General features: G+C 31.5%; 1 protein-coding gene across 1 annotated transcript; it reads left to right on the top strand.

Moving 5' to 3' along the window:
- The first annotated feature begins 149 nt into the window (after window positions 1-149).
- On the top strand, window positions 150-21,640 carry LOC129222226 (Parkinson disease protein 7 homolog). Its single transcript, XM_054856707.1, has 5 exons — window positions 150-379; window positions 5,380-5,538; window positions 9,521-9,590; window positions 15,298-15,381; window positions 21,324-21,640. The coding sequence occupies exons 1-5, from the start codon at window positions 293-295 to the stop codon at window positions 21,482-21,484; spliced, it is 561 nt and encodes a 186-aa protein (XP_054712682.1). The 5' UTR covers window positions 150-292; the 3' UTR covers window positions 21,485-21,640.
- The last annotated feature ends 6,024 nt before the right edge of the window (window positions 21,641-27,664 follow it).

Genomic DNA, 27,664 nt, shown 5'->3' with positions numbered 1-27,664 from the left:
AAAAATAATTAGTGCACCTTTTTAATGAAAAACCTGTACAATTAATGAAAATTTGTAGAAATCTTTGTCTTATTTATATTACAAAATACTCTTCTGGTATTAAATTTTAACTGCAACCATTCATATTTTACGGTTATAGTAATGTTACTTCATTTAACTGATAAATCATCCGTCTCTGCGTTAAAGGAATTTTTTTAACTTTAATTCGAAACTGTCCTCTGTCCCGTGAATTAAATCATTTATTTATTTCATAGGTGAAAGCAACGTTTGAATATAATATTAATCTGCGAAAATGTCGAAAACTGCTTTGCTAATTCTCTCTGAAGGCGCTGAAGAAATGGAAGCTATTATATCTGCTGATGTTCTTAGGAGAGCCGGTGTATGTAATACCTTTCGTTTTCTCTTGCTGTTAATTTTTCTTTCAAATTATTTACTTAGTGATGCGACTCGTAAACTTATTTCTTTGTATTAATTTATTTTAATGATTGATAATTTATGAATACGGATATTTACAGATGACTTTTGATACAAATGCTTGGTCATAATGCATCATCTTAAAGATGAATATAATAACTCTCTCTTATTCTACGTAACGTATATTTCTTATTTCGTAGCTTCTTCATTCAAAATCTTACGAGTAAAAGTAAGAGTAGTATAATGTTTTCTTCTGTTGTCAAAGATAAATAAAATTAGAAAACTGAACTAGCTTAAAAGAGTTGAAACGTCACTCTAGAGTCACAAGACTTAGCATTAAAGGGCGGGCAACTCCAATGGTATTCTCATGAAAAAATCTCACGAATTCCTTCTCAATGGTTCGAGTTTGATTTGTGATCGAGGAAAAGATTTGTCTACAAGCTAATTCCATGTAGCTGTACTGGGTGAGTTTGATCGAATCTGCCATACGATAGGGGCTGATAGAAGAACCCAAGAGGAGCATAGAACCACCCATTATCGTCTCCAATCCTTCACCCTAACCAAGTTATGGTAGATATAAGGAAAATGAGCAAAAAAACAAAATTTTTAGAAAACGATTAATTTCTGAGATTTCTGTAGAACCTACACGCAAAATAAGTACATATTTGGAAAGAGCAGACTAAATCCTACAAAATGACTTTCCCCATCAAGATGGTCACATTTTACAGCGAGCTTCAAGCTTTGAAGCATTGGACACACTCAGAATTGAAATGGTGCCAAAGTTTTCAATCAACATTTTCAAAAATAACTGTATAAGCTACAATCGGGCAAATTTATCAGAAACTGACCCATTTTACAAGCTTTCAGATGATATAACAACATAACATATTGGGCTTCAAGTTCAGCAGAAATTTTGACTTTTGTTTGAAACTGTAAAAATCTGCAATCGTTAAAAAAGGAAAACCAGCAAAGAGTCGCACTTTTCTGTTTTAAATTTTCTTTTTCAGGTTAACACATTGCTTTCTTTGTTTAAGAAAGTGATATCTTTATATCAGAATAATAGTTTTAACATTTTATTAAGTGAAAAACCCCGAGAGATAACAATAAGTAGAAATAGAAGAAGCATTACTTTCCCATACTTTTAACAAATGAAAAATCAATAATAAAAAAGTTACACTAACGCTATAGGGCAGTAACGTACTGAAATTATCTGCCTTGCCTTCTATCTTCGGGTTGAACGGAACCATTGCTTCGGTCACTCGTCTGGTCAGCGCTAATTCTATATTAGCTACCAGTTTGGCACTCTTGGCTTCCTTAAGAGGTTTTCCACCTCCAGCTCAGTCACTTCCTAAGCCGGGTTGATATGAGTGCTAATAAGCACAAAACTGCAGTGCTGGCGGTGTATTTCATGTATTTCTGCCTTAGCCCTGGCTATAGGGCGGTAACTTACTGAAATTATTTCTTACTAGCCGCCTGCGGCGACCAGCTGGTCCGCCTTTTTACACCATTCGCCTTTTTGCGCCAGAGTTGCCGCCTTCGGCGGCTGCTTAGACAATTTAGCGACGGTATTTATCAATGTTTTTCTCTTTTTTCTCAATATTATCATTCGCCTTTTTATATCGATGTTGCCGTCTTCGGCGGCTGCTTAAACAAATTTCGTGGCGGTATCAACCAATCTGTATGTATGTATATCATTAGTAGTTTTAATAAAATATTTTCTAGATCTATCTCCAGTTCCGTCATTTAGAATATTTTTGAAGGAGGGGGAGACACAAACAACGTACTCTTCATGCAAATTTTGTCGAAAAATAACAAAAAGCACTTCCACTTTTATGTGAAAGCATTGTTTTTTCAAAGTCATGGTGTGTGTGGGGGAGGGGCACTGACACCCCGTTGAAATTCCTTAAATGACGGGCATGCCTCTTTCTTGCTAAAACATTTTTTGTCCACTCAACCTCTATCTCTGTATCTACCTAACCTAACCGCCAATTCGTAACAGAAACGAAGATCATGCAAAAAATCGCGGGCTTTATTTATTTAATCAAAATAGCCCTCAAAAATAAAGGCTCTTATGTTCCCCGTAATGTTCAAAAAGTAGTGCTTGCAAAAAAAAAAAGGTGAAGAGAAGGCGAACGATTTCAGTTAGATCACGTGATGAGGTAAGCTCGAAACTCAGCCCAGCTCGCGTTGCGTTCTGCCATTAAAAAAATTGTAAAAAAAAAAACTATTGCACATTTTTCAAAACTTTTTTCTTCTGAAGGAGGCGGAATGTTTTTACTATTATCAACTAAAATTTTTGAATTGAGGGTTCAATACTTGTCGCAGGATGGGTTTCGGAAAAAATTAAACCCAGAAAAAAATGTAAAATAAAGGTTTTTTCAAAAATCTATAAAAAATACAAAAATTGCTCTATCTTCAAAACTTTTTCATTCATCATATTTAAAATTAAATTTCCTACACAATAGTACAAAAAATATCCGTCTGGCGCGATTGGTTCGGGATCTGCGAGGTCAAAAGTGCTAAAAATAACATAAAACATTAAATAACTTTTTTTCTAATTAAAATATCAAAAATCAAAGCCCGAGGTGCACATTTTCAGCAAAAACTGCACCTGTGTACCAAATTTCATCTTTCTAGGCCTTACCGTTTTCCCAGAATTCGCGCCACAAACATACACACACACACAAACATCTTGTTTTATTATATGTATAGATTGTTTGGCATATAGCTGCTATATTTGGTCATTCCCAAAGTGGTAGTACACAAGACTTTTTAAGCAAATAAGTTTCTAAAAAGGACATTAGATGGTTATTTCGATGCAATGTATTGAAAACAACTCAAAATGTGTTTTTTTCTCAGATAATTAGTAATTATTTTCTTGAAAAATGCAAAATTTATCTTCAAAGCATTTTTTAATTCTAAATTGACATAGATGCTTATGTGCTAAAAACTGACTTTTGTATTAATCGTAGTTTTTTAAGGATTATTAATTATTTATAACTACTTTTGTGCTACAAATTCAAAATCTACTTATCTTAAATTTTTCAATTAGTCCCCATGTTTGGTCGTTTGCACAATGGAAGTACACGTAAATTTCGAAAAACAGAATTGGATGTTTATCTCAATGTAAAGTATTGAAACTAACATAAAATGTGCAAAAAATTATGAAGTTTTAAAAATTAATTATTTTTTGGGCGAAAATGTTTTTAATTTTAACCCGTAACAGGGGATTTGAAAAAATAGGACGTAACAGGGGACGTAAGGTCTCAGAGACCACTGTATTTAAAGAATTCTTAAAAATCGTGTAATTAAGATACAGTCCTGTAATTTCCCTCAGATTTTCTTTGAACTTTTATTAGCACAGGGAAAAAATATGTTTTAACTTTGAATATACCTTTTCTGAGGAAATTTTTCTAGAGTCTTAAGATTTTTTGAGAAAGTCATACGCTGCAGTTAATAACTCACTATTCGTAATAAAAATGAATCTATTATTTATTAATGATTTCATTTTAGTTGTTTAACATATACAGAACATTTTAGTACCAGAAAATTGATTATATCAAGTTACAGGAAAATTTTGACAGCCCTTTAACTACTGTTGCCCTTTTTGTCAGCCCTTTAACTTTGCGTTGCATTTCGAGAAGTAATTTAGTCTTCATTGTCCCTAGAATATCATTGTGTAATGTTTGTGAACATTTCAAACAACTCCCAACTTCATCTAGAATATTTTGCATCTCTTCCACATAACGCAGATAAGATTAAATGAACCTATATCAGCGGTTTCTAACGTTAAGAGCCATGTCTACTACTAACGAAAAATGGAACGCTGAAGGGCAGGTGCAGTCTCACAGACCGCTTCTAAGAATGCAATGAAATTTAAATCAGATGCACTTGCCTAAAGATACTGATAAGCAAGGAGGGTGTTCAAGGACACAACAAAAAGTTATTGGGAAAAACCATTCAATTGGACTGAAACTGAAATGGGGGTGATGGGATGAACTTTTGAGAAACAAGTTAATCATATTTATACTGAAAAATAGCTTTGTATTTTGCTCAATATATTTTTTTTTATATGCTAATAAGAAAATAAAAAGAATTATTGTAAACCAAAAGCAAACACAAAAAGGCGCACTATTACAGCAAAACGCTAATATCACACATGACGCGTAATATCAAAGAAAGGCTAAAATAAGTTGAGAGTACTTTGTTTCCAACAAGTAGTAAAAGAATCAGAATGATTTTGAACTAAATGTTTAAAATAACTTAAAATTTTGAGAGAGAAGAAAAAGAAAAATTCCAAGATTTTTTTAAAAAAATCTATGGGGAAAAGTTTTGGTTCTTCCACATGGCTACTTTAAACTATTTTAATTATCTACTTCTGCATGGCTCCTTTAAACTATTTTAATTATTTTGAAAGTATTGTTATTTAAACTTAATTTTGAGTGAAGCGAGTACAGTAACCTGGAATTTTCTATTAAACAACCTGGAAAAGTCGTGAGAATTTTTTTCCCCCACAAGTGTATGAACCATGATAGTGTAAGACAAGGGGGCGGCAAAACTACTAGAGCCGGCCTTGTATACATTCGAGCCTGCTAAATGGAATAGACAATTTGCCATGAAAATTATTCTAATGAGTGGGATGTTCCATTTTCCGGGATAAAATTAACACTCATCAAGGTTTAGTACACTGAAAATGTATTATATTAAGCGGGATATTTTTTTATCGGACATTCCATTAAGCGAGCTCCACTGTACATGCTGCTTATTCTTTTCAGCATAAATAATCGAACTATCTGTAACGATAACCTGTCTATAACAATATTGTTTTAGGTCCCAACAGTATCATTGTAGAAAGGTTTCATTGTATTACATTAATATTAAATTCTTGCTAATTAGTTTCATGACCAAAACATTTTATTTAGAGTGTACAATCAATTTTACATCTGTATACTTCTTCCTTTCCAGATTAAGGTGACTGTAGCTGGCTTACAGGGCGCTGGTCCAACAAAATGCAGCAGGGATATCGTCATTGTTCCAGATTGCGGTATAACTGATGCTGCCAAAGAAAATTATGATGTTGTCATTTTGCCTGGGGGCCTTCAAGGTGCTGAAAATTTGGCTCAGGTACTTTGTTATCAATGGTTTATTTTAATTATAACTGTTGTTCTTGTCAGGGTTCGAAAATATCATGATATTTTCAAAAATATCGAAAATATCATGATATTTTCAATCAGCATAAACTAAAGTCTTCAAAATAGTAAATGCATCCTCAAATCACTCTCTCTATTCTTATAGTGCTATTACAATATTTTGACTTAAAATTAAGGTTTCTTTCATTATTTATCTTTACTAATAATAAAGATCAAAATCTCTCTGTCTGGAGGATCTCTGTGACGCGCAGAGACCGTTCGACCGATTTTCATGAAATTTGGCACAAAGTTAGTTTGCAGCATGGGAGTGTGCACCTCAAAGCGATTTTTCGAAAATTTGATTTTTTTCTATTTTAATTTTAAGAACATTTTCCGGAGCAAAATTATCATAAGATGGATGAGTAAATTACAAAATTATCATGACGTGGAATGGGAGAGCGAATGAACATATCCAATTGGCAAGAAATTTGTCATCCATTATTTGTAAGTATAAAGGCGACCTTTTAATTTTCAATTACGGGCAAAGCCATGCGAGTACCACTAGTATCTAATATTTCATTTAACATTTTTATCAATTTTAATGGAGTTAATTGAGCATTAGCTGTTTTACTCATTTTTCTTCTGTTATCTAATTTTACATAGTTATATGATTCAGAAATAAAACCTATGCATTGATCGGTGCACAGTCGTAGGACATTTTCTTTTTTTCTGACCAACGTTTAATATTTAACTAAGCACTTTTAATATGAATTAAAATTGTTATATTACTAATAATTTTATGAATATAAATTTCAAAAAGGAATATTATATTACTTTGTTACATTAATGATATATTAATCCATCATAAAAATATAGTACATATATTTTTGGTTATTTTTACTAATAAATGAACTACTACTTATTATGAACTACTTATGTACTATTACTTTATTATTATGAATTATATTACTATGATTAATATAATTTCATACTGAAAATACCATAATTGAAAAAATAAATATCAAAATATCTCCATATTTTTAAAATAAATATCCGATACATATCGTGATATATATCAGCAAACCCTGGTTCTTGCTCTTCTTTAGTTTGTTAGATTTCTTAAAAATTATAATAGTTGTAATAAGTTCTCAAAACTAATTTGAACATATTCTAGAACTGCCTACCTAAACGGTTCTTCTGTACAATATATGCATTTTGATTAGATTGTGTAATTGTATGGAAGATAGTTCATTTTGTTGGAATTTTGAGCACTTTGCATACCTTGGAATACAAATTTGTGAAATATAAAAAAACTTTTATTTATGGTATTTTATGGTATTTTAGACAGTTTTAATAGCCTAATTAGATTGCACCAATAGCAAATTTGAATTTCGGCATACTTTTATCCGTAAAGCATACGAATTACCAATTTGACCTTTTTGTTTTTGGTTTTATGCTCATGCCGTTTTTTTACGTGATTTTCAGCATCAGGTAATTCAGTGCCTAACAGATTCTATTTTTATTGCCATTTATCAGTACCCACCAAAATCATTCTAGTAAAATTGGAACATTCATAAAAATAGTGCACAAAAATCAACAGATACACAAATATTCTTGAAAATTGCTATTTTCAAAAAAATCTGTGTTGTTAAATGGGTATTTATTGATCTGTGCTTCATACAAAATTCGCCCGTGAAATATAATCTCAAACTTATAAATACCAACATGTCGAACCCTCTCCTTGCTGTGCTACTTGTAAAATCCTATTCAAAACCATATTTTTCTACTTTGAACATTTGTAAAATTTTCATATCAAATTTTATTCATGCATCAGTAATAACTTTTGTGAATATTTATCACAACTACCACGTAACAAAAAGCAAAAAAAAAAAAAATTCCGAAATATTGAAAACTCTAACACTTCCAGTAACTAAATATAAAGTTTTGAAAACATTTCAAATAACTTTTGGTTTAAAAGCTGCGTGGAATTTATTAATGCTATTCTGATAAAAAAGCAAGGTCTGGAATGTTGTCGTGATCGACTGATCGATTGCGATATACGGTTCGCCTACCTTTAGTTTAGATAATGTTAAAGTGGAAGTGTTAGTGTTATTTTTGTGTCCAAACAATTGCTCAATGTAAATACGAAACAAGTATTTATCTTATTGTGATAAGTTTAAATCATGAAAACAGAGTTTAAATTACACAAATAACTCAAAGAATTGTTGACATGTTTCAAGGTTACAATTAAACCTCTTTTTCAACTTGAAAAAATAAGTTTATGTTAAAAATGTCACCTGACTATAGTAGAAGATAACGCAAGGAAAAAAATAGTTTCAATATTCAAGATATAAATTCTTACCAATATTGTAGTAATATCCAATTGTCCATAAATATGTATGCTAGGCTCTTGGTCAAAATGCTATTAATGAGCCGTTGCTTATAATTTCATGCCTTAATGTTGAAGATGTTACTTTATAGTAAACTAGTGGTACCCGCACGACTTTGCTTGTAATAGAAAAATTAAAAGGTCTTTTGGTTCGCCTGTATATTTACAAATAATGTATGGTGAATTTTCTCGCCAGTTGGCTTGTGCCCATGTTACGGTTCAACGTTATGATAATTTCGTATCTCGCCAATTGGCTTGTGCCCATGTTACAGTTCCACGTTATGATAATTTCGTATCTCGCCAATTGGCTTGTGCCCACGTTACTGTTCCACGTTATGATAATTTCGTATCTCGCCAATTGGCTTGTACCCATATTACGGTTCCACGTTATGATAATTTTGTACCTCGCCAATTGACTTGTATCCATGTTACCGTTCCACGTTATGATGATTTCGTATCTCGCCCAATGGCTTGTGCCCATGTTACAGTTCCACGTTATGATAATTTTGTAATTTACTCGTCCATCTTATGATATATTTATTTCTTAAAATTGGAATAGAAAAAGAACCACATCGAATTTTTGAAAAATCGCTTTGAGGTGCACACCCCCATGCTACAAACTAACTTTGTACCAAATTTCATGAAAATCGGTCGAACAGTCTAGGCGCTATGCACGTCACAGACATCCTACAGACATCCTCCAGATAGAGAGACTTTCAGCTTTATTATTAGTAAAGAAGATAAAGATAAAGATTCTTTCCCATTTTATTAAATTTCTGTGAAAAATGGGCTTAAAATTGAAATAGAAAAAGAACAAAATCGAATTTTCGAAAAATCGCTTCAAGTATAACAAAGAAATTTGTTACTGTCTAATTTCCAAGAAACTATTTTATCTAGTCTGATAACTGATTCATTTTTTTTTAAATGTAGGCTGCATTTAAATAATAAAAAACATTTTGTTAATTTATGCAAACTAGATAAAATATTGTTACGAATTCGGTGCAACTTCAAACTTTCTTCGAAATGACGATTTCAATCTTGATAAAAACACAATGAATTTATTTACAAATATTCACAATAGAGCAGGTAACAATTGCAAACATCCAACAATTAATCAAATATCGTTAAACACTGTACATTACTCTGTACACCAGGCATTGAAATCCAAAATATGTGAAAAGAACAAATTCGAAAATCACAGCGCAAGTGCTAATACATTAAGACAATAGTGAAAAATGAGACTAAACAAAGCAAATTGACTGACTCCTCCATTCACAAGACTCCCAGCATTTTATACCCAGCTAAAAATATCCTGAAAATCCTACAATGTTCTACCAATTTCTCATATTTTCTTTTTATTCCATTCACAAATCTTATCATTGAGAAATGGGGGGATCATATACTTCAGTCGAATGTTAGGGGGGTTGTATGTTCATTACAAGAAACTATTTACAGGTTAAGTTATTAATGTAATTTTAGATGAAAATTAACGGAACAAGCGCCAAAATTAGCCAGATTACAACAAATTAATCATAAAAACAATTAGTATTTACAAAATTTGTAACAATATTTTTTTTCTCTCCCCCAGAGTGATATTGTGAAAGAAATCCTTCAATCTCAGGAAAAGAATGGACGCCTTATTGCTGCAATTTGTGCTGGTAATTATTTCCGGATTCGTCTTTTGAAGACTTCAATGTTGCATTTTTCATTGAAGGTCTTTAAGAAAAATTATTTTTATTATTGTATTAATAGTTTTAGTTTGAGTTTTTGAATGGATGTCGCTTTTCCCTCCAGAGGACAGAATGTCATCTTTGCTGAAAATTTTAAAAATACATTAAATTTTTAAAAAAATTATTAATGATGTTTATTATACTGCCAGTGTGATTAATTAAATCCACGTTTCTCCATCATTGATGTCTCACATCTTTGTGCATGAGCTTGCACCATGAAATCATTGACATTTAATGAATTATAGAATTGATTCTTTATTTTGAGCTTTGTGCATCTTGATTTTCCACATTAATTTTGGAACCATCAAGTGATTGAATGAATGCAAGAAATATCGTAATATTTTGAATCCAAATTCTTGTTGATATTTATATGTGCTTTTCAGAAATTTGCTTGTATTTCTGATATTTGAATGTATTTTATTTTAAACTCTGATTTGAAGATATGTTGTCTTATGTTTGTAAAATCTTAAAAAATGACTTTGGTATATTTGTTGAATTTGCATCATTTTGGACTTTTATAACTAAAAAGCTCCTTTTTTGGTTTTGGAAATATACTCGCATAGAACCCATATTGTATAGAAAATTGTTGGCTTTTTTTAAGGTTGCCTTTTGCTTCTTTCAAATGTTTCAGAAAGTATGGAGGCTATTTCAACTCAAGCTCAACATCAGGGCTTAAGCTATGTTGAAAAGTTCTTCAGCATAAAAGTTAAAATTGGGGAAAAAAGTTTCAACAAAATGCTAAAATGGTACACGTTCACATATTTTTCTAAATGCCTCAAAGAGTTTCATCTTCAGCTGAGACCTAAATTTAAATTTGAGCGTAGGAAGTAAATGATATTGCATCGCAGATTGCAATTAAAATTTTAATCTTTTTAATGATATAAATTTATTTGTTTATTAATTTTTTTGAAAATTTCATACCCTAAATTTTGTATTTTTTGAACCACCCATTTGCACCTGTTCTTCTATTTGTGAAAGATAAGTGATTAAAAATTGTAGCTGAAGTCATTGTTCAAAATATTTTAAATGCACACATTGAATATTCCATTCCTTAAAACTTGTTTGTTTTCTTGTTCAAAATGTCATTTAGGAAATGTCCTAAAGCTGCTTATCAATTTTGCAGAACTCCTCCTCAATATCAGAATTTGGAGCAATTTTGTTCCTCAAAATGAAATACTTATTTTTCACATTGTCAGCCCATGACATCTTTAATGAATTTAATACAGTGGCTTTTTTTTTCTTTTTTTGAAATTTTAAATGAAAAAAACCTGGATGGGTGGAACCATTACAAAAACACACCGTTTAATGTATTAAAACATTTCAAGTCTTAACAGTCATTTATGTTCACCAATAATGCATTTATTGGGGAAAATAAATGACCCTTAAGACTAAAAATTGTTGAACTTTATAGTAATGTAAACATCTTAGCTAAGATTCATAAAAAGATTAAGTTGACTTCAGGGTTCACCGATATATATCAGTCAATGTCTATCATGATCTATATAACGATATCTATCCAATATTTATTTTTTCAACTATGGTATTTTCAATATTAAAATTATATTAATTGTAGTAGTATTGCTCATTTATTAGTAAAAATAACCAAAATTTATGTATTATATTTTTATGATGTATTAATTGCATCACTAAAATAACAAAGTAATATAATATTCTTTTTTTACATTATATTAATAAAATTACTAGTAGTGTAGCAATTTTAATACAAATTAAAAGTGCCTAGTTAAATATTAAAGGTTGTTCAGAAAAAAAGAAAATGTCTAATGACTGTGCACCGGCTAATGTATGTTTTTATTTCTGTATTATATAATTGTTTAAATAAGGAAAAATGAGCAAAACAGCAAATACTAAATTAACTCCATTAAAATAGATAAAATGTAAAATATTACATATAAATAATGGAAAAATCATTACTTTTAAGCCTACATATTGATATTACAAAAATAAGATAAGAAAATAAAGAGTGATTAAAGACTAATTTACTATTTTGAAAACTAGTTTGTGTTGATTGAAAATATCGGATATATATCAAAATATTGGATATTTTCGGTATTTTTGAAATATCACGATATTTTCGAACCCTGGATGACTATCATTATGCTTACTTCCTGTCTTGGATCGTGGCATGGTTATTTTCTTTTTAAAATTTATTAATTTATTTATTTTTTAGTTGAGCAAAAAAGGAATATGTCTTGCATCATTTTCAAAATTGAGATAGCATTTTTACAGGGTGGCGACAGATCAGGGAAATCAGGGAGATCAGGGAAAAGTCAGGGAACTTTATTAATCAGGGAAAAGTCAGGGAAATATCAGGGAATTTCAAAAAAAATAACAGAAAATCAGGAAAAATTAATTTTATGAAGGCATTTTTTTTTTTTTTTTTGCTTTACAAAATTAAGTGTAAGCAAGAACTTGGGTTATTGAGAATGGCAACGATGGGGATTGGAATTACGATTTTTGTAAGTCGTTGGATGTTTTTCGGAATTACCGGGTTTGAGAAAGAGATTTACGTTTGATGATTAAGTGATGTAACGCTATCTGATGTTCAACGGTGTATAAATTGGACCCCAAGCAAATCGACAGGTAAACCACCCTTTGAACTGTTATACGGTTTTAAACCAGTGAAGCTTGGAGATTTTCCAAAAGATTTGTTGCCTGATTCCGATGAATACTCACGACCTGAATCACTCCGAGAAGAATCCCGGGAAAACATTTTGAAAGCTCAGAAGAAAATGAAACATGGTTTCGACAAACGTCATTGCGAAGCTTATAAGTATTCAGTTGGCGATGTGGTTGTGATAAAACGAGCGCCAGAATGTACTGGAAGTAGCACTAAAACTCAAGTCAAGTACCGAGGTCCTTTTGCAATAATTAAAGTCCTACCATCAGATGTGTATCAAGTTGCGGACTTCCGAACACAAGGGCAAGGGCGCAAAAGGCGGCCACATACAACTACTGCACACGCTTCACAAATCAAACTATTTCACATTGTGAACGAAGAAGATAGCACACTAGACAATGTGACGTGCAGCTATTCAGATGATGAATTACAAGCTAGCGAACCGTTACAGTCGAGCGAACTCATCTCCCCGTTTCCCGAGACTGATGAGACTACACAGCATATGAACGACGAAGTATATACATTCCGTAAGCAAAGAGCCAAGAAGTTGCCTATTCACTTGCAAGACTATATACTCTAGGTCGTGGGCGACTAGATTGTAGGATGGCCGATTGTAAGCAAGAACTTGGGTTATTGAGAATGGCAACGATGGGGATTGGAATTACGATTTTTGTAAGACGTTGGATGTTTTTCGGAATTCCCGGGTTTGAGAAAGAGATTTACGTTTGATGATTAAGTGATGTAACGTTTTTGATGTTTACGTTGTTATTGAATAAAAGCTTTTAAGTTTTACATAAGTATCCTAATTTCCTACGCATTTTCCGCCAATTATCTGTTCGAAAAAAAAAATTAATGAGATGCGATTATACACTGCCGCATATTTGTGCATATTTTTTCCTCTACGTCTAAGTATTGAATCTTACTTATTAACCGCAGGATGAAATTCCTAAGATTGCTTCTGTGTCTGTTAGGTTGTTTATTTTACCTAGCTTGAAATTTCCTTTCATGCTTTCAATGCGACGTTAAATGAACAACCATACAGGCACAGAGGAAGCCTTCATTAATGCCTTCGCTCCTTTGCCTTTATTCCATTGTCTCAAAGTGATTAGTGTCTGTAATCACAATTTTAAGAAGAAATCTTTGGGTTTTGAATTAATACTGATAAAAGCTTAAAAGTTATTACTTTACATTTTTAATTTAATTGCTGTAATTGAACTTTCAATCAGAAAAACTTTGTTTTTTGCCTTTATACTATTTGTTATCGCCGCAGATTATAAAGGCTTTCTTTTCTTCAGACTTAAATGATTCTTTTATTTTATAATCAAGTTGTATTCTTCTTTTATATATTTTGAAATTAACTAATTGCTTTTTTTTCTGGCATTTCAAAGTTGTTTGTTACAAAACCAATCTAAGATTTTTCCCGTTACATACTTAAATCATTTAAAATAGAGTTAACTTGTGTAAGTAAATATCTTTATTTTTTTATTGTTAAAATGCTGTATTCATTCATTAAAACCTATGTACTTGATTAGAGAAAAGCTCCCTATGAATGGATGTCAAAAGGTTTATCTGTTTTGCATAAATATGTCAATAAGAGTAACTACATTACTTCTATTCTTTCACTATTGCTTGTTATTTTTGCAACAATCATTATACTGTTTGAAAATTTAGTTCAAAATAATTTCAATTACTTTTTAGTTCTAGCAAAAAAATTTTCCAAAAGAATTGACTTGATATGTTTTTAAAACCATTTTGTTCAAAAAGTAGCATTTTTTAAAAATACATCTTTAGTTCATCAACTTTACACAACTTAAAACGTTTAAAATACTGCATTTTATACAAACATACAATGGATTTCAAGTAGAACAAAGAAAGGAAACCATTATCATTGGTAATGTAAATCAGGGAAATTTGGTGAACTTAATCAGGGAAAAGTCAGGGAACTTTTTTTCACAGTTCCTGTCACCACCCTGTTTTACATTTTGCAAAAAATATGACTGTAGTTTAAACCCTGGTTTACAATGGCATATTCTACTTTTTATTTTAATCTTTTATTCGAAGGGCTGACATGGAACAGACAGTAAATCCCAAAAAGTAGGTTTTACAGGGGAAGCAAAAAATGCCAGGCCAAGTATTCTGAATTTCGTGCAAGTGACATCTTCTGTCGCTCGTAGAAACTAAACCATTCTGTCACCAGTTTACTGTTTATTCCATGCCATTGGCTTGAGCGTTTACTGTTTGTTTTTCTGGGAGAAAAACGAAATTTGTGTCTTTTCAGCCCTTTAATTATTTATGTATTTTTTAATGGTTATTTTTGTTAACTTAATTTTAGTTCCTATCAAACTATAGATTTGTGCACTTTCAGAATAGAAGTAAATGCTTAAATTTAAAATATAGTTTCTTGAAAAAAAGTTACATCTAGTCTGATCTCAATCTTGAAACAAATGTCATTTGACATTATTTGTTTTCACTAAAACTTAAATTTCATATAACAATCGTATATCATCCTCAGAAAAATAATCTTGTTTATTTTTTCTTATCCTTAAGGTTTAAAATACCCATTATAATTCAAAGTGGTTTTATTGTTATGAATGTTATTATTTTAGTGACAATTAATCTACATCAAAATTGGTAACAAAGCTCATTAGTAGCAAAAAGTATTGCATTTTCAGAGTTAGTACCTAAATTTAGAATGAAACATTTAGAAAGTGTTTTCACTGCTGTAAAACCCATCACATTTTGTGCTAATCAAAAATTTTACTATCAGTAAGATTTTGCTAAAGATAGGTTTTGTTGTTAGAAAACTCTAATATATTACGTAGGTACATCATATTCTCTTGTTTGAACAAATGACATGTTTATGCTACGCAAAATTAATTGAATAGAATATATTTAGCTGTATTTTAACAAATTTTGCATTTTAAACAAAGTGCTGGTGAAAACAACTAGTTTTCTTTTTGGTTTTCAATTTTTCAAGTGTTCCTAACATTTATCTAGCCCCTATTGCCCTAAAGAGCCATGGTATTGGCAACGGAAAGAAAATAACTTCATATCCAGGGAAAAAAGCAGAGTTATCTACAGGTAAATATTCTTTTTGCTCTTTTGCTATTGTTCAAAATGTTATTGAAAGAGGTGTTCAGTATGAAAATAATTAATACGAACCTTTAACGTATGCATAAATGTAAGTGCATTTTTCTGTCTGTGTTTGTGCAGGCACAACAACAGCAGCAGCAATGCTCATTCAAAGACTATGAAGTATTTTTTATTTTATTTAATTGACTGCTTATGAATAGTTTTTCAAGTATATATGAGACAGTGAGGAGCAAAGAGATGTAAGTGGACATTTTCAAGTTTCGAGTAAAACACGTTTAAAGATAACGTCCTAGGTAGGCTTTCATTGATTTTGTTTTCTAAATCATGCTGTAACGCAGCACCTACCGGGGCTATTTGTACTATCTCTTGCCCCAAGACAGAGGAGAGGTTCACCTACCATGTGTACTGGTTGTCTCCAAATTTTTAATTTTGCCACTTATATCCCTTTGCTTCTCACTGCCTCATATGGTCTATTGAAATAGTATATTATGTAGTATACCCAGCAGGGATGCTCATCCCCCCCCCCAAGTTCAATGGCGCAAATCCCCCCCCCCCCAAAAAAAAAATTTTAACCCTCTTTCTCTTTTTATTTTTTATTTTTAGCTCTCTTTTTTATTTATATTTTTTAAATATTTTTAAATTAATTTATTTTTAATTATTATTAATATTTTATTAGAAAAGTTCTGTGCTACACCATTAACACACACGCCAACTAAATAAATAAATGAAGTAAAATATAAACAAAATAAAATAAAAAATAATTTGACTTAAAAATAAATCGATAAATAAATTTAAATAAATAAATTTAAAATTTTTTTAAATCCCCCCAAAAATTTTGATGGCGCAACTTGCGCCATAATCCCCCCCCTGTGGGCACCCCTGATACCCAGTGCTATTGCATACTGTGCAATATTGCGAGCAATTAGATGGAAATAATATTCATTCCATGTAAGAAAAAAAAAGAAGCATAACACTCAAAATATTAATTTATCAGAAATCAAGATCATTGTTTTTAATGAATTAATCTTATTATTTATACCTAAACCATAAAAGAGATGGATCAACTGTGTGACCATCAGTAAAATCAAAAACTGGAGGTGAATGGCAAAGAGGAGGACAGCCTGGCGGGATCTCCTAAAGAAGGCCAAGGCCCACAACAGGCTGTACAGCCAATTGTGATGATGATTTTCAACCTTAATATTTTGTGTTTCTCAATATTTCGTTAAAAAATTAGAATATTGAGGTAAAAATAACTGGAGAGTGAAAGTTTTCAGTTTGATGGATTTTTGTCTTTTTGTTGAAGTTTGAAATTGAGCAAAATATAAGTTTTAAACTAATAAATAATCTGAATAATATAAATTTAAATATAAAGAAAAGTCACAATTTTTTTTATTATTCAATTTGTATGATCATAAAAAATAACCATTATTCATTACCTAGCAATAAATTATTCTTGATTAAAATGAGACAATTAATTATAATTTTTTTTCTTAAAGGGGGAAACCAGTTTTGACCGGTCAAAAAAATCCACTTTTTTCAATGCCATTAAATGTTGGTAAAACTATTCCGGAATATGTTGCCAAAATTTGAGTGAATAATTCTGATTAGTTCCTATGCTATGAGCACTTAAAGTGACTGTGAAGATGTTCATAGATTTTTTTTTAAAAAACACGGTTTCCTTTAAACAACTTTTTCCCCAACTGGTGTGCATTCTAGCTAGTTTTTGATCAATCATTCTGAAAATTTGTGTGACTATTCTTTATTCAATTATGCTCTATATATACCTAACTCTTGGATGATATCATTAATAAAAATATTTTTTTAATGAAAGAAGTGTGAAAAAAATGGTAGACAAACATAACTTTGTAATCAAACACTTCAAAAACATGCCATTTTCAACTTTTTTGATCATAATTAGGTTTTTATTCTAGAGATATATGTTGTTTATGATAAATAAAAATTGTAATGATTACACATAAAAAATTGTGGCTTAGGTAATGCACACCAGCAACAAGCTCTGATAGTGACCGTCCATGGACAGCACCTTCTAACTCCACTAGTTCTGGTCGAAATGACTTCAAAAAAATACAAATGTACTTCAAAAGGTGTACTTCAAAAAATGAATTAAATTATCCTCCAAGTTTAAAGAAATTCTGATTATTTCTTTCCTGTTAAAAAACATCGCGAAAAACACTAAAATTTCGACCTCTTAAACTGGTTTCCCCCTTAAGAAATCATATTCAGTGTGTTTATATTTTTTATTTTCGAACATCTTCCATAGGAAATATTTGTCTAATTTCTAAGTATGAAACTCTGCATTCAATCTTTTATTTACTTGGAAACTAAATTTGAGACAATTATTTTATTTATTTTGAAAATTTTCATCTTGGGAATTATTGCCAAATTTCACCACTAAAATAACTTCATTGACTAGAAAATAATGACACTTTTAACAGTATCATGAACAAGTTCACAGGTGATGAGGTTTTTTGTCCCAGCAAAGACATTAAATACTCTTGTTTCTCCCCTCTTGTCCCTCTGTTTTGTTTTTCAGACTGAGGTTTATGCCACCCTGATGGGTTTGCTTTATGTGTTTGAATAGAGTCTGGAATAGATGTGTTCACATATGCTTGGATAGTCAGTTCCGTCCCTGTAGGCACGAAATAAGGTTGTGATAATATGTCATATGTGTAATATATTAGCATGTTTTGGCAACAGGACTTTTTGTTATAGTATTGGCAACAATGCTGCATTCCATTAATGGATATTTTGGATTTGGACTTGTAACAAAATTAGTTGTAGTATTATTAAACATTTAGTTTTTTATAAGCAACGTTGTTTTATTGTGCTTATAAAACAATATGGTTAGGCAATGCAGTATTAAAAACCTTTGCACTATTACGAATCGTAATAGTTGTCATTCTCTCTTGAGTACCTAGGCACGTGGGTGTCGTAATGCAATAGCTAATCACCTTGCTAGAAAAGGTTCTGGTACTCTTGTGGTTGGCTCAGAGCTGTAAGGAGAGGCAAGGATTTTTTATTAGAACTACTGTTGGGTATTTTAAAGGAAAGACTATCATAACTGGATGAGCAGGGTCAGGCTAAGAAGCCAAATCAAGGTTGCTCCCATATTAGGACAAAGGAGCTAGCTCTTAAGACTTAATAGAAATATAACTAGGAAGACATTTGGGCTTCTTACTGCACACTGAACCTTAAAATGGCCTCTTGCTATTACGGATATCATTACTGGCCCTACCTACAGGGTTTGACTTGTTAATGAAAGGGAGTCTGGGCACCTGGAAACTCATGATTTTCGAGAAAAAATGCTCAAAATCATGAAAACTGACAGATGGTCATATAGTTTTGAGTTCAAGAACATGCATATTTATCAAATTGTACAGATAAGGTATAAAATTTACGCATCTTACCCATTTCCTACAATTTTGTGCATAGTCCCGAGTTTTCACACCTTTCGAAATCTGATTCCATCCGCTTCTATTCTGCTGTGCTAAGCATGAATGTCGTATCTGCACTTTTTATCAAAATTGAGTTACAGTCTCCAGGCGATTCTTTGTCAGATATGTCACCCAAATACAATGTTTTGTGGTCATTTGTCAATGGGAAATGTTTTTAAAATTTCTTTTATAAGTTCACAGTCAAGAAAAAAAATGGCAACAGATCTTTGTTCTGAGTGATTTTTCTCACGCTAATTAAAACTGAGCATGTCGACAAACGATCTATTTCCAATATGATTTTGATGTTGCATTTATCTTAAAAATGCTTATAACTTTTTCCTGGTGTTTTACAGCCTTGGTTTTTTTATTAATTTGAAGGAAGTAAATTTACTTCAGGATTTTTTTTTTCTTTTGAGCAGGCTTTCGAATGTGACTTAAATCAAGAAAATCGGATAATTATTTCGAGCAGAAAGAGCTAGAGTCAGGCAGGGTAGAATGGGTATGTGGGATGGAATGGGCAGTTGATTAATCTTTCGAGTTACAGGAAAGAAAAATATTTAAAAAATATATATAAACACTCATGTTATTTACAATAGTTTGACTTTATTTTGGTTTAAGAAAAACCTGAATGGAAACGGTCAGTTTAGTGGCAGCCTTCTTGTAGGTTATATTGCAAAAATCAAAACAAACGGATATCTTTGAAACTTTGTTTTCAGGATTTTGTTTGAATTAGATAGCATTCTATTGCTCTTATTTTAATTCAAGGAAGTCTCCTTTGTCAACTGAAAAAATCAGAAAAGAAAAATTCCATAGATTTTAAGAAGTATGTTAATTTTTTTAAAGTGGAGTGGAATGGGTATAATATTAGGCTTAATGACATAGGCAGTGGAATTAACATTTTTTCTCATTAAAAGTTATTCTCTGAAGTAAGTTGTTCATTTTATCGAAAGTGTTATACTCTGAAATTCTTATGTTATGAAATTGCTTATGGTTGCAGTAAATCTGGTTGGATAGAATACACAATCTTTAAACAACGGTTCAAACTTTTTGCAAGGCATCTGAAAAGACATGCAAGCCAGCTGACCTATGAAGCTATAAAGCATGCTATTGATAGTGAAATTATCATTTGCCTACCGCCTAATGCGAGTCATACTATGCAACTACTAGACAACACCGGAGCTGACTAAATAAATTGAAAACCAGTCTGATCAAACTCCCATTCCACTAAGCTTATGTTCAAGTACAATATCTACAGGAGATTGGGTGCTAATTGAATACAGTGTTAAGAAATTTAAAAAGTATTTTATTGCTCAAGTTCTATAATCTTTATATACCTGTGCTGATGTTGTAAACATCCTTAAGAAGTCTTTGATTCGGAATTTTTTCACCTTCCCCAACAATGCAAAAATGGAGATTGAAGAAGAACAGATCATCAAAACCTAAGTCAGCCAATCCTCAATAATCGTGGACATTATACCTTTAATTGCAGTGAAATTAGACTACATTGTTCAATTGATTTTCACTCGTATTAATATATTTTTGTGAAAAAATTAATTCATGTTTCCACTCTGAAATTTAATTTAAAACAATACTACCCATTTCACCCCACTCATGGGGTGGAATGGGTGTAAAAACAGACTTTGAAATAATAACTTTTTCACTAAATAATAAAATAATTTCAGTAATAAGAAGTATGGATATGTGAAGTGTATTGTTCAAATGTAAAAACTCAGTAAAGGTTTTTTAATTGTTGGGTGTCAAATTTGAAAACAGTGAAACATCGTTTATACGTTTTTGAAGGGATTGTATGAAAAAAGCGTCCAAATGAAAAAACCTATAATAGGTATAGGTTAATGTGTATCAGACTCTGCAGGGACCAATTTAATAAACGTATAATTGATAAAAACGTATAAAAGAGAAAGGTATAAACGGTGCTTCACTGTAGTTTGATAATCATTTTAAAAATACCTGTTTTTATACCCATTCCATCCCACCGACCCTATTTAATGCCATTTTCAGGTCCTAAAATTAAAATCCGAACGGTTTGGTTCTTTTACCCCCTTACATTCCTTTTCGGGTGCCCAAGTACTTCCTGCCGAATTAGGTGGAAGTCTGACGTAAACTGGATTTGTATAGGGAACATACACACACGTATATCGTCGTCTCAGAGCAGCAGTAAGATATTTTAGTGTTATTTCTGATATTAGAAAGCTTACTGTGTTGTACAACTCTAGAGTTGTATCAATTCTACAAGCTCTGTTGTTACTCTTACTCTCTAAAATTAGGTATATGTGTGTATCTGAGGCGATGATACACACATATACCTAATTTTTTTCTCTGTTTTATTTGTATAAATTTTTTTGCTTGTAGGTGGTAAAAATAATTTATGTTATCTGACATTGTGTTTTAACGCAGGTCATTTAGTGTAAATGAGGAATAAAAGTGTAAAACTTTCTTTGTTTTCCAATGTTTCAGGTGAATATCAGTACTCGGAGAATCGTGTGGTTGTTGACGAGCAATTGATAACCAGCAGAGGTCCCGGCACAGCTTTCGAGTTTGCCTTGACTATTGTCGGATATTTACTCGGGAAAGATAAAGCAGCATCCATGGTGGAACCCATGCTGATTAAACTGTGAGAGAAACATAATTATCCACCTCATTTGTGCCAGTGACGTCTAACAGATTCTGTTGTCAAAAAGAAAAAGAAAATGAAAAATAGAATTGTAATTCAGTTACAATAATATGTATGAGAATTTGATGTCTCAAGTTTGTAATAAAAATGTTGATTTTTCCCCTAAGAATGATTTAAATTTATTTGCTAAGTGGATTGTCATAATTAATAAATTTGTGAATATAAATATATCCAATATTAGAGCATAAAAAATCCAAACAAATTGGGACCGAAGGAAGTTAGGATTTTAAAATTGTTTCGATTTTCGAAAATAACCAAGAAAATGCCATTGAGGAAAGTAGTGCACAGGGTGGCGACAGATCAGGGAAAAGTCAGGGAACTTTATTAATCAGGGAAATATCAGGGATGTTTGAAAAAAAAAATCAGGGAAAAGTGATTTTATGAAGAAAGAAAAAAAAATTTTTTTTTGCTTTACAAAATTAAGTATTCTAATTCCCTGCGCATTTTCCGCCAATTATCTGTTTAAAAAAAAGTAAAATTAATGAGGTGCAATTATACACTGTCGCATATTTGTGCATCTTTTTTCCTCAACGCCAAAGTATTGAATCTTACTTCTTAACCACAGAATGAACTTCCTAAGATTGCTTCTGTGTCTGTTAGGTTGTTTATTTTACCTAGTTTGAAATTTCCTTTTACGCTTTCAATGAACAACCATACAGGCAAAGAGGAAGCCTTCATTAATGTCTTAGCTCCTTTGCCTTTATTCCATTGTCTCGAAGTATAATTCGCGTATTGTAATCATGGTTTTTGAATTAATACTATAAAAGCTCAAAAGTTATTACTTCTTTGTGTTTTTATTTAAATTGCTGAAATTGAACTTTCAATAAAAAAAACTTTGTTTTTTGCCGTTATATTATTTGTTGTCACCGCAGATTATGAAGGCTTTCTTTTCTTCAGACTTAAGTGATTCTTTAATTTTATAACCAAGTTGTATTCTTCTTTTATATATTTTGAAATTAACTAATTGCTTTTTTTTTCTTCTTGAATTCCAAAGTTGTTTGTTACAAAAACAATCTAAGATTTTTTTTCTTTACATACTGAAATCATTTGAAATAGAGTTAACTTGTGTACTTAAGTAAATATCTTTGTTTTTTTATTGTTAAAATGCTGTATTCATTCATTAAAACCTATGTTCTTGATTAGAGAAAAGCTCCCTATGAATGGATGTCAAATGATTTCATCTGTTTTCAGGGGTGATTGTGTTCCGGTATTTTACCGGATTTTCGGTATTTTCATCTTGATTTCCGGTATCTTCATCTTGGAAAATACCGGAACTCCTATATTTTCAGAAAAACCCGCTTTTGTAAAATTTAGGTCGATGTTTAATGAAACGCCGGAAGTCTAAATTGAAGATGTTTCGTTTGGTATAAAGCGTAAGCTACCGTCATGTTTTGCAATCTCTATGGTAATTATTGAAGAACAGCTGAGGATGGAATAAAGGCTAGATAAGAAGAGGAATGAGGGTAACTTGATATTTTCCCCCTTAATATTCTCTTTTCAAGATGTCTAATAGCGTTTCTCTGTTGCACATCTTAATATGCAGATGATGCAAATAGGGGTGCCCATTCCCCATGACTGCGATGGCACCCCCTCAATTTTATCAAGCCCCCTTTTCCCTCAAGAATTGCCACCCACAAATAAAAAAACCTAAATTAATATCTCCAAAAGTTTTTGTGGTTTAATCTGCCTCATGATCCCCCCCCCCCCCCCCTGACACAAACACATGAAAATCCTTGCTATAGCTATATTATTGGAATAAATTGCTAAAATATTTATTCACCAAGATGGCCTATGACTTTTTTTCTGTTGCAGATGCTTATGTAATAGGCTTTGCAGTCCCACCCCCTCCATAAAATGTTAAATTTAACGACCTATATATGTCGAAAATATCGATATTTAGAGAGCGATATATCGTGGTATTAAAATTCGGATATCACTCAGCCCTATTGCACAGTGATCATAATACATGCTGCCCCTTTTGCCCCAAACTTATTTAATTCTGAAATCTTTATGCACTTTTAGTAAATGAATGTAATTAATGGTTAAGGATTCAGATACAGTGCAGGAAAATAAAACATTCTTTGAAAAATTTTAGGAAATGAGAAAAATTAAAATAATTTAATTTCCTCCAGGCTCATGGACGTATTAAGTCCAATTAAAACTTCGAGTTTTAGCCCCAACAAATAATTATGTATATAAATAATGTGTAGGTTTTTTTTCCCCAAAACATTGACTTGATATGTTTTTTTTACCATTTTATTAAAAAAGTAGCATCTTTTTAAAACATATCTTTAGTTCAACAACTTAACACAACTTAAAACGTTTAAAATACTGCATTTTATACAAACATACAATTGATTTCAAGTAGAGCAAAGAAAGAAAACCATTATCATTGGTAATGTAAATCAGGGAAATTTGGTGAACTTAATCAGGGAAAAGTCAGGGAACTTTTTTTCACAGATCCTGTCGCCACCCTGGTGCAGTATGGGCCCCAAATCGGAAATGCTAGGGGCAGGTACCTTTCCGGATTTTGGTTTCTGACTCGGAAAAATTGTGAAATTGTCCTGTTCTGCAGTTCCCTGCAGAATTTTTCCTAGTTTTTACTGATGTTCGCACTAAATTTTTTTCAAATGGTTTGAGGTGTTGTATTGTGTTTTTGCATATCATGGCATAAGATTTGCATTTATTTTTGAATATGAATGAAAAATATAATTCTTGTTTTTTTTTACTTTGACAACCTGTCCTTCTTCTGAAAGGGCGATAAAATCTAATCTCATCTTTTATATGATCCCTTAAAACTTTGAACTCGAATATCTCCTTGGGTTTTGGTCTCACAAATGTCAAATTTTTTGTGTTAGTAATATCCTTCAATGGAGATTATTTCCCTAAATATAAGTTGGGGGGTCTTGGGGTCCATATAAAAAGTTAAATTTTGTATTTTTTGGCTCACTTTTATTTTTAATTCAAATTTTTATTATCCTAACCCTGCATCTGTTTTTGAACATTTTAAGTAGAATTAGATTATTATTAATTCTACTTTATCAGAAGTATGCATCTAGGAGTATGCATTAATTAGAAGTATGCATCTAAGACTAACGGTTGCGAAAAAAAAAGGTCTTGCAGGTTAAAACGGAACACCCTGTATAATTACCTTTTTAAACAAAAACTCTCACTGTTTATTTAACAGTACCTGGACGACTGAGCTTTGCTCGGCTTTAAAAGAATTATTTTTTGCCAAATCGTGTTTTTTTTTTTAAGGTTCAATACTTTTCCAAATGAAAAGCTTCACGTTAACGAAATATTAAGCATTCGACCTTCTTATAACACTAAAGTACCAAACAAAGAAGATTCTGAATGTAATTAAATCAACATTTTGCTTTAAACTATCTGTTACACTTGTTTCTACTATAAAATTTTGTTGTCAGTAATTAAAATATTTTGACCTTAGTTTTGCTATGGTGAAATCGATTTTTAACCGAATACTTCCTTTCATACTATGATGCGTTTCACGATTTTATCCCAATCGAGATTTTCTTTTTGAATAAGTACTTTTAGTTTTTACGCCAGAAAATGCTACAGCATGATATCCATCAAAACTGATGATCTACAAACCATTCCTACAAATGATAACAACTGACTTAACAAAACATAAACAATCTCAAGACATACGCTTCTTCGAAATAAAATTTAGATGCGTAATTTAAAAAACATGTTAAACTATTCAAAGTGTAAAAAGAAAATAAATAAAATAAAATAGGATGGTCAAGCAATAGTTTCACTTTAAAAAGAAAAAAGCCTTACATCGACTTAAATAATGCTTTTGAATTTGTTTTCAGCCAAGTGTATTTGAAATTAGCCAAAGTGGCCAATATCAGCCAAGCCTGGCAACCCTAAGCAAGTGTAACATTTTAAAGCGAGAAGAGACAAATTTTCGTTGTTATGGTTGCAAATCGTCTGCCTGATGCGTCAGTTCACAGTTTACTTCAAGGCTTAACTTAATTAGACTATATTAAAAAACTGTTTTTTGTAAAAAATCGCGTTTTTACAGAAAAAAACACTGATGTAGATGAACTTAGAATGCAAAACTACAATTAAATCCAAAATTTCATCCAAATCGTTAGAGCCGTTTTCAAGATACGAAATATATAAATACCCACAAGAATTGCTCGTTTAAAGATCTTTACTAATATTATAAAGAGAGAGGACGAATTTTTGTATGTTTATATGTTCGAGGTAATCTCCGGAACCACTGCACCTATTTGAAAAATTCTTTCACTGTATGAAAGGTGCTTTCTCACTGAGTAACATAGGCTATAATTCGAAAAAAATCCGATAAATAGTTCTTTTTTTATTCCAATTTAGGCCCAAATTTCACGTAAATTGCCTATTATTGGCTATTAAAGGGGCAAAAAATTACTTGAAAATATTAATACTATATATCGTTGAAAAGGGTAGAATTTCCCGCGTTCTAAGCAATTTGTTTCGATGCTCTAACTTCATTACGACGGGAGTAATCTGCGTTTTTAGCTCGAACTTTTTTAGGCTTAACTGAAATTTAGGCACTACTTTCTTCATTAAATCTATCAATAAAAAGTGAAAGAATTGTCCTACAGTTTTCTTTTTGACACCACTGAAAAAAGCGACATTTTTTACTCCAGAGATATCTCGACCTATGGTCGAAAAAATTAACTTCTATCTTCAAAAAAAAAAAAAAAAAGTTACAAGCGTTTTTAAATCAATTTCGAAATTTGTCATTTTGATTTAGGTTGTCAACTATTTTATTTTCACGTTTCCACGGTTACGCTTTTTGAATCCGTAATTTTATTTCCTCAGTTTGCATTTAATATCTTAAACTTATTTTATTTCATGTTTCCCTGGTTACGCTTTTAAAATCCATCTTTCGCATTTTAATTTCTTAAAAGTATTTTAATATCTGTTGTCAATGTTTGGAAGGGTAATTTTGCATAGTGTTTTTTTTTTCTTTTATTTAAGCCTGATTGTTGAATATATGTCACTCGACACAATTTTTATTCTCAAGGTAGACTGGGCAAAGCCGGACAAAGCAGCTCTTAATATATAAAGATTTGAAAGCTACTGTTAATGTGATTTTATACCTTTTTGTTTGTTTGGCGAAACATTTATTATTGCCAAAGAAAAAACATCCGCTTCACTCGCAAAAGGATTGGGTTTCGGTAGCGTGGTCGCTTGGCGCGTTAGACGCTGAGCAGTTCAGTCTAGGATTATTGTTTTAAGGCAACCGTTAATGTAATTCATTGTTTTGGATATTTGTTTTGAAATGAAAGAAACTTTTGATTCGTTTTTATCCGAGTGAAATGTACCTCATTTTCTTTTTTTTCTGACGATGATTTTTGAATGGTCCGCGGCATGTTTTTGTTTTTGTTAGACGGATGGATTATGATAGCGTGGTTGCGATGCAAGTTTGGCGATAAACAATAGAGTTATGGAATTATTTTTACATTTGAAAGATATTATTTGATGTCTTTTTTTGTTTATTTGGCGAAATATTTTATATTGCAGTAAAAACCGCTTCACTCACTAAATAGAGTTTTAAAGCAAATGTAAATCTAATTTAATCATTTGACAAAAAGTTTTAAATCCCAAAGAAACTTAAATAGGTGCTTTTTTTTGAAAAGGTGAGTACGCATTTTATACAAAGAAAAATGATCATTTCACATCAGAGGGGGAGGGGGCGTCAATTTTTTTTATTCAACGAACCTCCATTAAATTTTTAGCACGTGCATCGCTGTGCGGGTACTGCTAGTATAAGGGAAAGGTAATATTTAAATTATTTGCAGTGCTGTATGTATTCTGTGAGAAACTACTGTACAGTAATTGAAAAAAGAAAATTTGACGGAGCTTCCGGATATTGCACTGGCTTAACGCAAAGAAAGTTGCTTTAATTTCTGTAGGGAAAAAACTGACACCTCCATTTTAAGAACTCACTGATTTTGAGAGTGTTCAGTTTTGTTATGTTTTACTGCATTTCAACTTCTAACATCAACAGCTCTGATATTGATTGAATTTTTCCTCTTAAAACAGTTTCCATTTTATTCTCTCAGAATCTTATGGCTTTAAGTTTTGAAGCATTTATTGAACTTACCAT

This window comes from Uloborus diversus, chromosome 5 (assembly GCF_026930045.1).
Source record: "Uloborus diversus isolate 005 chromosome 5, Udiv.v.3.1, whole genome shotgun sequence".
Classification (NCBI taxonomy): domain Eukaryota; kingdom Metazoa; phylum Arthropoda; class Arachnida; order Araneae; family Uloboridae; genus Uloborus; species Uloborus diversus.
This window is presented reverse-complemented; position numbering and strand designations above follow the sequence as displayed.

Excerpts from the sequence above, each read along its gene's own strand:
- LOC129222226 (XM_054856707.1), top strand. The coding sequence starts at position 293 with ATGTCGAAAACTGCTTTGCTAATTCTCTCTGAAGGCGCTGAAGAAATG. Across the intron at positions 380-5,379 it reads ATGTTCTTAGGAGAGCCGGT|ATTAAGGTGACTGTAGCTGG; the intron begins GTATGTAATACC and ends CTTCCTTTCCAG. Across the intron at positions 9,591-15,297 it reads TATTGCTGCAATTTGTGCTG|CCCCTATTGCCCTAAAGAGC; the intron begins GTAATTATTTCC and ends ACATTTATCTAG.